The 17,633-nt window shown below is 46.8% G+C and overlaps 1 protein-coding gene across 1 annotated transcript in view; it reads right to left on the minus strand.

The window, feature by feature from the left end:
- The window catches only part of DENND2C (DENN domain containing 2C), a 55,626-nt gene that overhangs the window by 17,442 nt on the left and 20,551 nt on the right, over nucleotides 1–17,633 (minus strand). The window contains exons 2-7 of the mRNA XM_082226946.1: nucleotides 9,430–10,382; nucleotides 8,236–8,384; nucleotides 7,053–7,159; nucleotides 5,604–5,774; nucleotides 2,555–2,651; nucleotides 1,916–1,960 (exon numbers count right to left, since the gene is read on the minus strand). Of these exons, the coding sequence (XP_082083072.1) occupies nucleotides 1,916–1,960; nucleotides 2,555–2,651; nucleotides 5,604–5,774; nucleotides 7,053–7,159; nucleotides 8,236–8,384; nucleotides 9,430–10,223 (1,363 nt within the window). The 5' untranslated portion in view covers nucleotides 10,224–10,382. The remainder of the gene's footprint in view (nucleotides 1–1,915; nucleotides 1,961–2,554; nucleotides 2,652–5,603; nucleotides 5,775–7,052; nucleotides 7,160–8,235; nucleotides 8,385–9,429; nucleotides 10,383–17,633) is intronic.

Genomic DNA, 17,633 nt, shown 5'->3' on the forward strand with positions numbered 1-17,633 from the left:
TAAGAAGGTGGAAGGGTTAGAGGCAGATTAGCCAACATGGTGCCCTCCAGTTCTTGTCGAACTCCATCTCCCATCAGTCCTACCCAGCATGGCCAAAGCTCAAGGATTATGGGAGCTGTAGTTGGGCACACATTTGGAGGGCAATACATTGACCTGGCCTGGATTAGGGGATTTAATCAAGGTCATGCAGACGGCCAATGATAAAGTTGGGAACAAGGCAAGCTCTGTTCTCCTGCATACCAGTAAAGGTTGGGAGGAGCAAGAGACAGCTTGGTACCAAATTAGCTACGCTGCCCAATCTGAGGTAAAACATACTAAAGCTACAACACGAGGACAGAACTGGTTTCCTCCTCTCCACCATAGTGAGCTATCACAAAACATCCCATTCTGAATGGGATTGGAGCAGTATTCAAAACTGCACCAACTGCAGTGACTTAGGCTTCATGCGGCCTGCATGTAAAAAGTCGCACTTCCTTTATTCCAAACCTGACTGCAATGTCTTCCCTTCCCACCTCTAGCACCTAAGAGAGGGTGCTTATCTGAGTGTCGGGCACTACTGAGGGTGGGCACTACTGAAGTGTGTCCGTGCTAGGCTACAGGCAAAGCTTTGCAGGCATGGAGAGCAGGAAATGCTGGTGTGTCCAGAGCCACTGGTGCCAGCTTGAGCAGATGAGTCATGACACAGATCCAGTTTGGAGCCTGTTGCTCTAGTTGTTCTTCCTCCAGTGCTTATATGCAAGCCTGGGATAAAGGGCCAAACTCATTATGTATAATCTCACTCCAGTTACTCCTTTTTTCCCAGCAAAGGGCGTTTCACAATCTTGCAGGACCATACAGAGTACAGAAATGAATGGGCTAAAGAGGCGACACTGGAGATGCCTTTGGGAGGGGCGTGTGACCAGCCTCTTAATATATTTTACCACAAGAAGCTCAGTGACTACTTCATAGCACCATGGAACTGGAGAGAAGCAGCCTCTGCAGCATCTAGATGCCCTAACTCTAACCTGTTCCTTTTCGGATGTCTTCTCTTCACCTTTGGAAAAGGACACAACTGCTTTGGATGGAATCTATTCCCTAAAAGAGTTGGGTTTTTTGAGGGGAAACCTCCCTCCTTTGAGGGAACTCATTCCACACTGGCTCATGCCTGCCATGGGATTACCAGGTTTCTCAGAGGATTCTGGTCCACTTTCAAGATTTATGCAGAGCAACAGCTAAGCTTGTTGGGCTTTGCTGCTGCCCTGTAAAAATCAAATGTGCCCTAGAACCTGTCAAACAGTCACTAGGGAGAGGCTACCCTTTGCAAGAAAATAGTAATAATGACAGACAGGCTGTCTTTCAAGAAAGCCTTCCATAGTTGCTGATTTTCCCATCAAGCAACTGGAACTCCAGAGTTCATGAGGACACAGTTTGAAAGCCACCACCTGATCTCTAAACATGCCCACTTCCTTCAGATATTTTTTTCCTGTCGGTCACCCTAAACCTTTATTCTCTTTACTGGGATCCTAGGCATGAAGTCCTCATGCCAAAGTTTTAGTAGACATAGCTCCCAAGCAAGCTATGCTCTCCCAAGTACTGAAAGAAATATGCATCCCCTGAGCTCCACAAGCAGCCAGAAATGGGGAACCGGTGGCCCTCCAGTTGTTAATGGTCTACAGCTGCCACCATCTCTGATGGCCAAGCTGGCTGGAGGTAACATGAGTCGGAGACCAACAACATTCAGAGGGCCACAGCTTCCCATCCCTGCTCTAAGCATTCATAGTGAGCCCATTTTGCCACAAATGGTCAATATTCCAAATACTCAAATGGTTCACAGAAGCTAAATGCAGCCTGGCCATTTCTAGTAAATATACCAGCAGGTGATCCAGCAGCTATAATTATGCCCCATGAGCTGGCTCAGCCCTTGTGACTCACTCACTTTTTGGCAGATTCTCCGGTTCACTGTCATACCCATTGGTTTCACCTGAAACGATAGAGAATTTCCATCAGAATTTCCCAGCTGGGTGGGAATAGGAAATGCTGGAAGGCAATTGACGCACTAATGACCCATCATGGGCCTAAGGGCACCAAAAGCTGGGCACAGGTGCAACATCTGGCAAAAGCATCTGCTGCCACACACACTCCAAGTGTTAAACAAAGCAAATAAAACTCATCATATGGTTTTGAGGAGGCATCTTCCATGTTGTGCAATGTTAGGAAGCATCACCATAAATTGTTTAGCACTGCTAGGCAACTTGACAATGCTGATTTGCAAAATGCAGGTCACACAAAGAACACATGGCTCTTTACTAGGCAGTTCAGCACATGCCGGGAAGAAAAGCCACATAGAAAAACGTAGTAGCACAGTTTTTAAAAAACCAGGGACTACTTTATTCTTCTGCAATTTTAGTACAGAGCCTTCTACATTATCCTAAGGTCATTAGAGGAAGGGCAGGATAAAAAAGGAGTAAGCAAATATTAAACATAATCAATACTCAAGAGTTGGCAAATACATGCTTATCCCCACCAATGTTTGGATATCTGACTAGTAGAACTTTACATAGCTCAAAATCTATACCTCTGGCTGGAGAAACTTCTTTTCCTGTCTGGGCCACCAACTTCACCCTCTTCTTCCCTCGTTTGGAGTCAAAGATTTCCTGAATCTTCAACACAAGCTGAAACCCAAAAACAAAGTGGAAATCAAGAGGGGCCACATGTCTCCCAAGTATCCAGACAAGGATTGTAAAAGCTGGCCATTCACAGAGCTATGCTGGAAAAAATTGAGTTGGGCAGCTACCAAACCCATGTCAAGGATCCATCTAGATGGCAAACTGAATCATCTGGCCTCCGGAAGAAACATACAAACGTGTAATTGAAAAGGATAACAAGGGATGTATATGGACACTGGATATACATGCCACTAGGAGTCCTGACATGGGCCTGATCTTGGGACCAGGTCACAGGGAGAAGTGAAACCTGTGGGCCTCTAGAGAACTTCCCACAGTACTCTGTAGCATGAAGTGTTTGTTACATCTACAGTCTTGCGCAAAGGCACATTCAACTCCATGCACACAGACCCAAGATTCATAACATAGGTTGGCTTGGCTTTCCAAAGGTGTGCCTATTTAGAGGATCAGGAACATGAAAATCTATGTTCATGCTCCATTACAACTATGTTCACCATTCTAGAATCTGATTGCTCATGTGCTACTGCTGAGGGGGAACCACTGATGCTCTGGCCCCCTCATGCATCACTGCTGGCCACGATCCAACAATGTCTGGAGGGCCACAGATTCTCAAGGAAATGGAAGCAAGGGACCTCCCTTGCCGGGACTGAGGAACAGTTTGGTCCTGGAAATGAAGGGAAGGACTGACCCTTCAAATAAAAGAGAGGGGAACATAGTTCCATATCTGGAGGCAGGCAGGCAGGCAGGCTACTGGGTGCCCCTTTTTTGAGTTACCTACTTTATGTTGCTCTAAAAAAAACCCACGCACTAAGAGATGAGTGGTGGTGGCAGCAGCAGCCAAGCCCATCCAGTTCAATATGTAGTATCAGGCGTCTCAAGCCACAGGCAGACAGAAAGCTCTTCGGCTCAGCATGTCAAGTCATAACCTGCTGGCGCTCTCATCTCCTGTGGAACTGCTTTGCTGCCTGAAAGGCGCGGCACGCAGGCCAAGTTCCCTCTTGCCCGACTTTAAGAATGCATTCGACATTCCAAGCACAGGCCACAGGGTGGGGACCAGTCGTTCCCATCACCACCAGCAATGCACAAGTGCAAGAGGCAAGCACCAGGTAAATCTGCTCACAGTCCCAACCCTTTCCCTGACCTCGGCAACCCAAGCAGGGTCAGGCGGGCAGAGGAAGAAGGAACCGCAGCAGCAATCTGCTCGGCTGCTCCTGGGCCAGGGCGGTGCACAATGGCGTGCAGCACAACCCGAGGGCACGGCTGCCCTTTTGCAGGAAGCGCTGCACTTCCTCCATCCATTTCCTCCTGCCTCTCTTCCGCTCCTGCAGAGTTTTCCCAGCCTTGATCTTAATCTGAGAGCTACTTCGCACTTTGAAATGGTAGCCCGGTTACACTGGTGTTTGTTGAGACGAAACGTGCAAAATGCCAAAGGGGAGAAGGGGTGTGTGTGCATGCCAGGTAGCTGAGACTTTCCACAGCTTTTTGCCATGGAAGCACTGTGGTTTGGAAACATGTTTCCCTGCCCCACACTTTCTAAGACAGCTGCCACAAACTCTGGCAGTCACAGGGCTGTCACATTTGTCAGCAGCTTCAAGAACCCAGGAAAAGTGGTTGAGAGCTGCAGATATGGCGTCAGGATGCTGGAACGTAGCACATGCTTCTCTGGTGGGGTTGACCAAGATTCTTTGCCACAGTGTGTTTGGGCATCACTCCAGCAATCTTGTGAGGTCAGAGTGAGAGAACAACATGCATTTTCCCTGTCAGTAAATTACTCCTTTACTTTTGGAGGCTGTTTAGGGGTCTCTGTCTGACAAAGGGCACTCATGTGGGACATTTCATCATTCCTCTTGGCACAACGTTTATAATCATCTTTGCACACTCCAAGAAATGCTGATGTGTAACACTTGGAAAAGGCAACAAGTCTGGCCTGGGGAATATGCTAGCCTTCCCTCCTCCTACCCCCAATTCCCTCTGCCACAGAAGAAAGAGATTTTTACTAGGCTGCGTGGGCCGGCTCAGTCCTTTAGCCTAAAGTAGATGCCAGAATTGGGAGATTTTATTGCTCAGGTCCCTAGCTAGACAACAATATCTGAATCACATCTTTTTTTTGCAATGCTTTCTTACTGTAGGGTTACCAAGAGAACTGATGTGTGTTGTGCACTGATTTTTTAAAAATACAGATGTATGCGAGGTGATATAAAAAGACCCCTAGCTGGACAGGAGTCCAATTTCTCCAGTGCGTAGGCAGCATCAGAAGCGAATCTTAGTTTGCCGACTACACCAGTCATGCATCTCTGTTACTCACTCACCCACGGGAGGGAGCGGCAGGAAACACATCAGGAAAATGATATTCAAGTTTTATGGAACTGTCTCATTCCTAATAAACTGCTCAGCAGCTTTAAGCCACAAAACACTTTGGAGGTTAAAATGTTAAATCCGGAGTAAGCCACTCCAGAGGAATAAGCTACATGAGCCTAGGCAGAATAAAATGAACTCAGGGTCATATTGAGCCTTTACAAGCAGCACTGATCACTTGTTTAAAATCTGAATTAAACTTCCAAAGTGAATTGGGGTTAGCTGCATATTAACTGCACGTTACCACATACTGCCTGTGCCCACTTGCTAATCAGCCTGAATAGCTGTTTATGCACAGCAGGACAGCAACATCCAAATAAACAAAGGAATGAAATTAATTCAGGCATGGGCTTCCACAAGGAGGACTAGCTAGCTGAATCTTGCACCTAGATTTGAACTAGGTTCAAATCACTGCTCAGCACTGCTGCAGAGGAAGGGTGAAGATCTCCTCATGGTCAGGACCATTCCCAGAGCTGAGTGGGGTGGTGCATGAGAAGGGAAAGAAAGAAAAGACTCTTGCTCCTCTTGCTGCTCTCCCCCCCCCCCGGGGTGGGACCCTCAAAGTTTTGAATCGTGCTTCCTCACCCGAGGTAGATTCTTCCTCTTCCTGCTTCCAGCCTCGCCTGCTTTGAAGAACTTCCACTCTGTCAGCGTAACAGGTAGAGTTGTGTCCTTTGGCAGCCTCCCACGCAGGCAGATCCTTGTGGTCTTTAGCTCCAAGGTCTTGCGGTGAAGGAAGTGTGGCTTCGGGGGTAGCTGCACAAAACCCAAAATAAAATAAAAACATGGTTGAGAGTGAAAAGGTTTCACTAGGAAAGTGATTCCCACTAAGCTGAATGTGGGCAGGCACCAATGATGAACAAGAATTCTGCAAATAGGCTGCCTGCTTTTTATGGTAGTGACAATGAAGTAGAAGTGTCTAACAGGCATGGGAACAATCCCTGGTTTGGAGAAGAGCACAGGCCGAAAAGTCCCATTAGTTGAGCAGTGGGAAAATCTAATTAGGCCTGCCTCCTCTCCCACCACCTGCCCAATTCTCCTGAATTACACACCTGTGCATTTAGCAGTTGTTTAGCTTAGTGACTGTCCTCTTCCCCTAAAATCATTTTGGGGCAAAATAGCAGCTAACACAATCTCCCTGATTTGTCACTGGAGAAGCAGGGGGTGGGTGTCATTTCAAGTCAGTTATAATGGGAACCAAGGACACAGGCTTTAAGTGCCTGCCAACCTTTTCTTGGCTCCTCAAAAGTTGTTGGAACGCCAATCAGCCCCAGCCAGGAAGACCAACAACTCAGGGTTGGAGGGCCACAAGGATGGGAAAGGCTAGCATTGTGAATGCGCCTCAGGCTCATTCCTTCACAAGTGGGAGGGATGGAGAGGAAGCGTCAGCTTTCAGTCTTGAACAAATGCACTTCCCTATTTTATAGGTGGTAAAATCACAGTGAGTAGGAGGTCTGAAAAGGGAAGCATACACAGATGCACATGTTTAGGCAACAAAGTGTCTCCCCTGCACGAAGACCCCTGTGGTGCTGTAGGTACTGGGCATATGGCTTAATCCCCAGGCAGCACAAGCTCCCCTCCCCAAAAGAGTACCCTAGCGCATGTGTGTGGAGGTATGCTCCAAACCCACAGATCGTGAATGCACTTCAGCATGCATGCACAAATTTCCCCCTTCCTCTTTTGTTCCCTGCATGGGGAGTGCAGAGTATTGTCTTCAGACAAGGAGAGATCAAGCTAATGCTAACACAGCATAGCGAAGCAGCATTTTACTCTCTAATGGTGAATTCACAGACGTGCAATCTTCAGTCAATAACAGCCAAGAGTGGTCAAAGCCACAGTGTCACAGGTTTGCAATCACCCCAAACACACAAAACTTTTCAATGGAAGCAGTTCAAACACTTAGCTCAACGCCACTGAGTCTGTGCATGTCTGAACTTATTCCATCTCAGTCAACTGAATTCCTGTGAAGTGCAAGGACAAAATCCAGCCTTAGGTGGGGATGCAGAGAACAGACATTGAGAAATAGACCTTCACCTTGGGAGGCTTGATGGTGCTCCGGGCAGGAGGCAGCTTCCAAGCAGAGGGGATCCTCCAGAGAGGCTTCACTTTGATGTCTTCATACAGGTTCTCCTTAGCAGGATCTAGGAAAAGGGAGTATCGTGAAGGAGAGAGGCAGAATACCAACATGCTTGCAACAACAAAAGGCACAAACTGGGACCATGTCTATAGCAGAGGAGCGGAACCTCTGGCCCAAAAGCCAATCCTGGCCCACCAGGGGTTCCAATTCAGCCCACAAGGACCATTTTCCAAAACCACAGCCACCTGTCAATCAGCTGATGGGCACGGGGTGAATTCTACCTTGTTCTGCTACGCAAGCAAGTAGCAAGGAACTCATGCACAGAGCCAGTGGCTGCAGATAGCAGGTTTCAGCTCACCACTTACTGGTTGATGGGGGGCGGGTTCAGTCCTGCTGTGGAGCTGAAGCCTAACCACACAGGCAAAATTTGGCAGGTGGGAGGGACAACCCACCTGTCATTAAGATGTCAAAGGTCATGCACAGGATTTTCTTGGTACAACAGACCAATACAGCTACTGTTTTGAAAATAATTACTCTCTGGCTTTGGTATGCTATACACACACACACACACACACACACACACACACACAAACAAACAAACAAACACACAAACACACAAAACATCAGAAATCTATCAATTTGTTCTCAGAGAGCTGAGATGAAAACATTCTTTTCTCAAAGCTTGTACAACCAGGAAAAGGCTCCTGAGAATACATCAATTATTTCTATCAGATAAAATGTGGCCCTTCAAATTGTTCTGAAACTACACAGAAATGGGGTGGGGGAGAAGAGACACTTAAAAAGAAAACAGGAAAAATAAGGAGGAAATGAACAGGACTGAAGGAACTCTGATACGATGGAAGAATGGGGCAGCTTGAGCAGGTTTGGGGGCTGCATAAAATGGCATTAGGGCCCATAGGGTGCCTACTTGTGAACTAACAGAAAGGAAATGGGGAGGAAGAAAGCACAAAGCAGCAGCATGCTCTGCAAATCCCCACACCCGCTTCTCTTCAATTTGCTGTTTTGCAGCAGAGAAGTGGTATTTGATATCACTCTACAAACAGGCATCTATAAACATGTTCAACAGGTCGGCTCCAAACTAGTACAATTCATTTCCTCCAAGTGAACTTTGCAACATACCAATAATGTCCTCATAGAGGTTGTCCTCCGATTGCGTGCAATAGAGGCGGACACTTGTGGTGCCATTCAATTCTTCATGGAGCTTTTGGTACTCAATGGCTGCTAGCCGGTTTCGGTAACCTTGGATGTCCTCAAATTCAAAGGACTTTCTGCAAACAAAGCATAGAGTTGCCTTATCATCACACAAGCCTCACAAGCAATAACATGCCCATCTCCTATGTTTTGTTAAAGGGCTGCTGCCCCTGTCTAGAGCTGACTGAAATGTTTGTTTTCCTTTTGGAGAATTTTCAGCATAAAACTGCTCTTTTAGAAAAAGTAGTATTATGCAGCTCTGTCTTCAGTTCTTCTCCGTTCAGAACGTATAAAGACAATAGAAAGGGGTGAGATCATTTTTAACATAATTTCTCTCAGAAATTGTTTTTCATGCCTTAAGGCAATGATGGGGAAACCTGTTCCTGCCCCAGGAGTTGCTGGACTCCCATCAGCCCCTGCCAGTGGGCAGGCATGATGGGAGTTGTAGTGCAATATACATCTACATTTGAACATATGGGTTGTAATAGTCAATTTCATTTAGACAACTATTTAGACTGATTATATTAATGTATACTAAAACAGGAATGATGAAATACTCTTACTGTGAAAAGTCAGCTGGAAATTTATTTTTGTTTTTTTAATCTATTCCCCCCCCCCCCATTTTTTCTGTTACAATTGTGAATAGAAATATTAAAAGATGGGAGAACCTTTCCGATTTCCTGATGATGGAAGAATGAATGGGGGGAACTGAGAGAAGAGTACACTTAGACTGGGCTTCAAGGGCTTGCTAATTGGAAGGTTGACTGTTTGAATCCGCGCAACAGGGTGAGCTCCTGTTGCTCTGTCCCAGCTTCCAGCAACCTAGCAGTTCAAAAGCACACCAGTGCAAGTAGATAAATAGGTACCACTCTGGAGGGAAGGTAAACTGCATTTCCGTGTGCTCTGGCTTGCGTCACGGTGTTACGTTGCACCAGAAGCAGTTTAGTCATGCTGGCCACATGACCCGGAAGGCTGTCTGTGGACAAAAGCCAGCTCCCTAAGCCTGAAAGCGAGATGAGCGCTGCAACCCCATAGTCGCCTTTGACTGGACTTAACCATCCAGGGGTCCTTTACTTTTACCTACTTGCATAAGAGGACCAGAGAGATCAACCTGGCACCCACCTCTTGGATCTGCTTCGGATTCCTCTGCTGACCACTTTCTGCCCAGTGTCATGGGAGGTTGAGGCAGGACAGCCACCATTAGACTGACGTTCTGGCACCTTCCTCTCGGCATAGCCTCCATTAGGGCAATCTGTGTGGTCCTTCTCAGACAGGTATCGGAAAGTCCTTCGTGGTTTGGGTACCGGATTGATGGCTGGTCGCCCCTCCTGACCTTCAACGTCACAGTAGATGTTCTCCAAGCTCTTTGTTGGAGCCAGGTTCAGCTCCTTCTCTGTTGAGCCACAGCTTTCCCGCTTTCTTTTCAGGTCCAAAGCCAGAGCGAGGACTTGGTCGGGAGGAAGGGCTTCTATCTGTTTCCACAGCTCCCGTGAGGTGTAGAAGTTCCCTGGAGGGAGCCTCTCCCCCTGCCAGTCCGCCTCATCCTCTCCTTCAGATATAACACCATTGGGGAGCTGCTCAACCAAGGGGCTCTCTGGAGCCTCTTGGAGCCTCTCCTCTTCCTCCTCAGTCACACAGCAGAGGCGAGAGTTTTCCCGGAAATCTAAGCCAAGGCTCTGAATGTTTGCTAGTCCTTCTGAATGCCTGCTGTGCCCAAGTCCCACCGTCTGTCTCCTGCTCTCTTGACCATACTTGACCCCAAAGTCCTGGGGCTTCTGTCTTTCCTCCTGGCAACCCCCTTGAGTCCGACCCTCCCACTGAGAAATCTTTTGTTTTATGTTCCGGCAGTGGCTACGAGACAGGGTTTGCACAGCAGTGCGGGAAAAGCCAGGATCTGTGCTGCCCGTGGGGTGCATGGCAGGCAATGTTAGTTCACATCACAGCATGTTGCCTCCCAGTTGCAGTAAGTGAGATTTGTAATTCCAGAGTCAAGATGCTGAGGGTTTCCAGTCAAATCCAGTTCGGAAAGTAATCCAACAATTGTGCTGAAAGGGGAAACATATTCTGACGGCACCCTGAAGAAAAAGAGAGAAACGGGACATCCATCAGAAGGGGTGCAAAACGTATGCTTTGGACACAATCAACCAGTCCATCCATCAGGTGTCACAAGACACTCTTGGTTTGTTGGTTTGTTTAAATTACTCCAAGGGTCTTTCTGTACATTGCAGGAAACCCAGATTTCCAACTGAATGTACACCTGACCTGGAATTCCAGCCTGCCCCAGCTCTCTGACAAGTGTACAATCCACATGTTTGCCTTGTTCACACATTATATATTTTTAGGTATACCTTAAAAGCTTAAGCATATACCTAAATAACCAAAGCAAATGTGCGCCTCTGCACATAAGGTAATAACTTCCTGAGCATGAGCAATAAACGGAAGTCTAACATTCCCAAGCTGTGTCAGGGATTGGCTTTGAATACCTCACCCATTTCAGCTTCCCTCAGATCTAGAAATTAAGCAGCCAGGTGAAACTCTGTACCCAGCCACCTTTCGTAACTACTAACTACATATTCAACCCTTTTAATGAATACAGCACTTGGCATTATGAAGCGTCATTATTATTCTCATTTTACAGAACGCTTCTATGTTCCTTTTGCTGTTACAACCTATTGGGTGCTCTTACTGTGAAGGTATTTATGCAAAAGCCTTTCTTCTTTCAATCCAGGAAGTAAAGAGAATAGAATATGAAAAAATGAAACTTCTGGCTAGTTCACTGCATATTATTGGGTGGCTGCAGAACTGAGGGCAACATAAAGAGAGCCTGCTGAAAAGACCAGTGGCCTGTCTAGTCCAGTATCCTGTTCTCACATTGGCCGAGCAGATGCCTATGAGAAGTCTGTAAGCAGCACCTCAGTACAACACCACTTTCCCAACAGGACTGCAGCCCATAGTCTAATTGGGGGGGGGGCAATAGGGGGGAGCCCAGAGGCAGGGTAGGCAAGAAGTGGGATATGGAAGAGAGAAGCTGAAAGGAGATGGGGGGCGGAATTCTCTGCAAGGAATCAATTCATACCACTGGCAAGAGTGATCTGTTCCTCTCTTGGCAGCCTGTGGGGTGGGGAAGGCAGGAGATAGAAGGAAAGAGACACACAGAGATAAGGGGGTTTCAGAAAGAGAGAGAAGGGGTGGCCCCACTCACTCCTTTTTGGCTCTGCCCCACCCATGCTCACTCCAGGTCTGTCTACCACTGATCCTCAACAGGAGGGGGGGGGGAGGAAAGCAATGGGAAAGCAGCACCTCTGCCACCATCAGATTTTGGGGATCTGAACCACCATGGTTGAAAGGCGACTAAGTTACAACAGAACGAGCTGCAGCCCCAGAGTTTGCACAAGTGCTTGTGCTTGCTTGCTTGGACAGGGTTTTCCTCAGTATGGAATCCCACCACAACCACAGTCTTCTTTTGCTCAGCAACACTCAGCACACTTGCTGAAAAGATGAACAAGGCCTCCCGAGTCCCAAGGCACAGCTGGAGGCTGATGCTGTCTGTATTTCACAAACAGGAAAACAGGTCGAGACAGTGATGCAACCCACCCACTGCCACTGCAGGCGGAGGTGGCAGAGGCGAATCTTGGACCCAACAGAGCTGGTTCACAGGCTTCTGTCTGCCCCACACCCTGCATGGTGATGACAGGGCGATTGCTGTGCTTTCCCATCATTTGCACAGGTGGGTGAAAGAATCCTCCCAGGCCCAGTATTGCTTCAGATCCCAGTAAAGATCCTCTGAAGGCTGCCCAAGATGCTCTTGTAAGCCCTTAAGGTAAAGAAACTGAAGAAAGAGCACCAGGTGTTCTGGGGTTTGCTACAGCGTACTTACCGGTACTAATATATATCTTTGTGGTTGCATTCTCCAGGGCAGTTGCACAACACTGCAGGAACAAAACACCCATAATATTTTCCCATCTCCATAGGACAAGACCAGTGCAAGTGTTCTCTGACACCAGCAAATAAACAACCAACAACAACTGCACCACCCACCAGAAGTGGCATAAACCAGCAGCAGAGGTCTTCAAGCCAGCAGCCCTTTCTCTGCTCACAGAGCTACCAGGTTGTTACCAACACTCAAGAGAGACCTGGAGGGGGAACTGAGCAAAGCCTCAGGTGCAGAAAGGTTCCTACTTTCAGAGACTTCAGGAGTCACAGATCACGTTTCCAAGCTTCCCTCTTTAACTGGGAGCTCTAGAAACTTGTATAGATGAGTGCTGATGATGGGGGTTCTAAAATGACAAAGACCCACGGCATTTTCCTTAGGATGAGCCATGGCTAATTTAGTCTTGATTAGGACAAGGGCATTAGAGACAGTGGGAGCTATCCAGTCTGTGGAGAATTTCTTGCATTGAATTTTAGCTTTACTTTTTGACAGGTACCCCACACCTACCCATATTGCTGCCCACATTGCTGCCCGGTGCTTTGACCCAGATGGAAATGCCCACCATTTTGCAAGACCCACCCTGACAGGCAAAGAAAGCCCTTCCCCTCCTCCATCAGGCTGTGCTGTTTTGCAAAGCAGCTGGGGCTCCCTTCCTTCCAGGGTTTCAGGAGGTTCCTTTCCAGTCCTACACAGAAAATTACTATAAATAGGCCTGCCTCAAAGCATCCTGAGCATCTGGGAGTCGGCCTCTTCCACACACCCTCCTGTGGCCTTGATTAGCAGCAGCAGCAATGTGGCCACTCCCCAAAGTAACAGGCTGGCACTGAGTGATAATTCTCTCTCCCCGCTCCCCAAGGAACAGCTGCTGACATCTCTAGAGATCACGGAGCCCAAGAGAAGCAAGGGGGTCTGGCTAGCTGGGGTGGCAGTGGGAGAGAGACTACGAATAAAGGAACCCAAATAGTGAGAACAGCCTCCAACTTCTTGCAAAATACCCCAAAATGTTCATCATGTTGCCTGTCTGCCTGAAGACATTGCCCAGCCATTTCCTTCCCCGGTAATATGGCACAAATCCTCTCCATTCTGTTCTTTCCATTCAGAGCCAGACATAGGGCTCATCCAGACTTCATTTTGTGCCACACTTTCCAAACACACATCTGCACTTTAAAGCTGCGTGTCCAAGTGGGTTTTTCTACCCGTCCTGGCACTTTCCCTGGGAAAACCCTCATTTTACTGCTGAATCATAGCAAAAGACAATCTGCAGAAAACAAGATTGCCATTTGTTCTGATTCAGCGGTAAGACATGGGTTCCCTAGGGAAAGCGCCTGCAAACAAAAAACCACCAAACACTCAGACACAAAGCTTAAAAAAGCCCATACCTGTACCTAGAAATGTGGCACAAAATGAAGACTTGCTAATCTATACACTCAGCAAAACCAGGTAACCTTCAGAGACTGTACCATTTCATATTGTGGGAAGGGATGTCCTATCAATATGTGTTATTGATGTAAAAATACTCCTCCACTTTTAAAAAGAGGGGTACTGCATGCAGTTTGGCATCAGGAAATGTGATGATATCTCTTTCTGTGTAGAATAGGTTTTTGTTTTTACACGTGGGAGCATTCAGGCATGCTGCTTGAGCTTGAAGTGCTTACAGTAGAGAAAGAATTTTATGACATGTTGCTGTTGTTTTGCTGAACATGTAAGTTCTGCTCTCTCACCCCATCCCATTCTGTTGCCTCCCCTCCCAACTGTCCTCCTCTGAAGGGAAGAAGCCTCATCTAAAAGGCGGAAGCAAGCACACCTTATTCAGCAAAGGCATCCTACAGCAATTTCCAACTATTACTATCATGGAGGTGATTCTGCCATTCTGACATCTTCAGCAGAGTCAAAGAAGGTTCCGTAAGCATTTGAACCTGCTGTTAGTCAGACCTCCCACTATAGATACTCCCTGATAATAATTCATCAGTCCCTATTAGGCAGTTGCCCAGGGTCCAAAACCAGAAACAAGCCTGATTGAGGGGGCGGGGAATCCTGTAAGACTTAATCAGGGAAGCAGCACTCTCTCCTACCGAAACACCCCATGCAAATGCTATCTCTACCCCCACATTACCTCAGCAAACATGACCTTGGAAATATGTATTTGTCAAGATAATATGTAGTCCGAGTCTCAGCTCCATCCACCTACATCTGCAAAATGGGAATAATTACACTGGCCTACTTTACAATGCTCTGGTAAGGATTACTAAGCTAATGTACATGAAACAGCTCAAGCACTTGAAAGCAGGGGAGGCTGGGGGGGGGCTGTGCTCTTCCAGGTGTTGTTGGACTACCGCTCACATCATCCTTGACCATCAGCCATGCTGGCTAAAGCAGTTGGGAGTCCAACAATATCTGGAGAGCCACACGTTCCCCACCCTTGTCCTAAAGTAAATATTAAGTATTTTTATCAGTATCATCATCAAAGGTTGAAAAGCCATGTGAAACAAAGGAAAACATATGCTACATTACAGGGACAGTGCTCTTAATATGCAATAATTAGCTCTCCCTGCGTACCTACAGTGATATAAATGCAGTAGAGTGGTGGTAATTACTATGGCTTAAACACCAACATGGATCTTTGTTAACTTATCTTCTGATTGGAGCTGAGCGTGAGAAGCTGAGTCAAGTAGTAATATCATGTAAAGCAGGTTCAGCTCCTACAGGTTGCAGCACATCACACAGGTAACAACACAGGACATCATTTTTTTTAAAAAATAATGTGATATAGCCTCATAGATCTTGTGCAAAAACAAGAGCTGCCACATCTGTGTCTCATATGAGCCTTACAGTTTCAAAGCTTAGCTTTGCATGGGGCTTGTTCCAGTGCAAGTGGCCTGCACCACACTCTCAAAGAACTCAGCAAGAAAGGGGAGCCTTTCTTCTCACCGAAATATATTTAGACCTTGATCCTCTTCTACTTGCCACCAAAATATGTTACTTCAGTTTCACCGAGAAAACTGAGGGTCTTCCTTGTTCAATAATGTTGTCAAAGGCAAAGCAGCAGCAACATTTATACACATACAGTAATTCCACTGAGAATACACACAAGCCAGCTACGATTGTTTTTCCCCATCCCAATTAACTATATCGGTTTAACGACACTATAATTTCTTAATACATCCTGGGATCTGTTGTTTTTATGAGAGTCCTCAAAGAGTTCTCCAATATGGCAAAAGAAGATGCTAATTCAAAAAGAAGATGCACAGCACAGCACCCCATCATCACAGCTGAACTGTCAGATCAGCACACCAGCAAATCAAATGCTAGTTCTCCATCTTGTCTCTCGCCTCCCTCTATCATTTACTCACCCAATACTCCCTCTTCCTCCTCTTGCATAGCTGCCTGGAGAATACCAGCAAGGAATCAATTCAGTAAGGAATCAGTGCAGTGGGGATGGGTAACCTGTTGCTCATCATCCCTGACCACTGACCATGCTTGCTGGGGCTGCTGGGTGTTGTAATCCAATAATATCTGGAAGGTACTAGATTGTTGAAAGCTGCTCTACCAAGATGCTCACGGTTTATGTTGACAGTGTGGCCAACTTCTAAAAAGAGAGCTGCCAGAGCTTTGTACTGGCTGAAGACCCGACCATCTGTGGTGGAAGCCCAGCTCCTTGGCAGCAAATGTGCAGAATGAGGGGGAGTTTAGGTTTAATAAGCAAGTTCTTCCCATTCCTCCAACTGCAGGCAGCCAGCGTCCTTGAATCGTCTTTTGAAAGGAAAGATACATGAAGATTGGTGCACATGTAGGTGGGTGGAGAGTGGGGTGGATGGGCTGTGCTTACTCACTAGTGAAGGGAAACTGCTCACAGCCACTACTTAGCATTACTTCACACTCTTTCCAAAACCCAGCTCTGGCACTGGGCTAAGCCCTGGCACAAATGAAGCCCTATAGAGCCAGTCTCAGCTACTCAAGGCAAAAGCCACCACTGGCCCCAACTGGTGCTCCCCTTCTCTACCCAACTCCTTCTTGCACATAAGTCTTCCACCCTTTTTCTCTGGCAGTGGTGGGGGAGAACTTCCAGGATTGCTCCTGGCATATGCATTCCCAAAGCAGCTCACTTAAAACAGCAGGCACCAATCATTTCCAAGATGGAACTAGCCTACAGGAATTGCTGTTGGAAACCTGGGCACACGATACATGTTCAACCCCATCGCCCCGACCCCAAATCTACAGGAGGGATGAGGAACATCTGGCACCTCCTTGCCTCTATACTTCAGCTGTCCTCTGTTCAAGGACATTTTCCAGACTATGACATGTCCTTGGTTGCCTGGCTGTTCACAACTTTAGGAAAAACTTCTTTCTCAAAGCAGGCTTCTCAACTCGTATTTAGTGATTTACTCTTGGAAACCGATAAGGTTCCCAAATACTTCACATTCCCCTCACATTCCCATCTATCTCTGAGAATTAACTAACTAAAATAGCTGGCTATTCTTCTTGCTTGAGGCACAGCCCTGCATGGGCGTCTATTAAACCACACCCAATGCGAAGAATAGAATTCTAATGTCTGGACTTGCACAGGCTTGCAGACTAAGTAGTTGTGGTTGCCATCAAGGCAAGTGACTTTTGTCTACTTTTCTTTTCTGGTAATGTGCTTAGCAGAGAGCAGCTGACCCAGTCTTTGATTTTAAAGGAGCGTTGCTGTTATAACATGCAGTCAGACAAACTGGCAGACAACCGCTCCAAAAGAATTTAATGCAGTCTCTCCCAAATGTTTTCTGAGCGATGCAGCTCAGATATTTCCTTCAATAGGACACCCTAAGCAGCAGCAACCTTACAAATGTTTTTACAAACTTTGCAACCTTCCGAGTCTGAAGGCTGGACTACAGATATTGCTGGCCTATAGCTCCCCTCATTCCTGACCATTCACCAGGCAGGCTGGGGCTGATAGATGCTGGAGTCCAGCAACATATGGAAGGTCACAGGTTCCCCACCCCATAAATTTGACCCACAACTTTTTATTCTAACAACTGGCAAGACCCTCCCAGATTGAGGTGAGGCTGAACCAGATATATAACAGATACATCAGAATCCAAGAACAAGAGCTGATACAGCTATATCAGTGTTCTGTCTTTTACTAAATAATGCAGGGATTCCCCCCACCCCGTCATATATTTCCTATGTTAGTTTCCATGTGGGGAAACCCCAGCTGTAATAATAAAGTTCCTTCTATTATAATGGCGTTGCAATTTTAAAAGGGGTGTAGCACAGAGGTAGGGCACAATCTTAGCACGCAAAAGTTTACGGGGCCAGGTTCAATCCCAGACACATCCAGATAGGGTTGTGAAAGATTCCTTTCTGAAGCACCATTGCCAGACAGACTATATGACCAACTGGCTGATTGGCTGCTTAT

This window comes from Podarcis vaucheri (assembly GCF_965113315.1).
Source record: "Podarcis vaucheri genome assembly, chromosome: 6".
Classification (NCBI taxonomy): Eukaryota; Metazoa; Chordata; class Lepidosauria; order Squamata; family Lacertidae; genus Podarcis; species Podarcis vaucheri.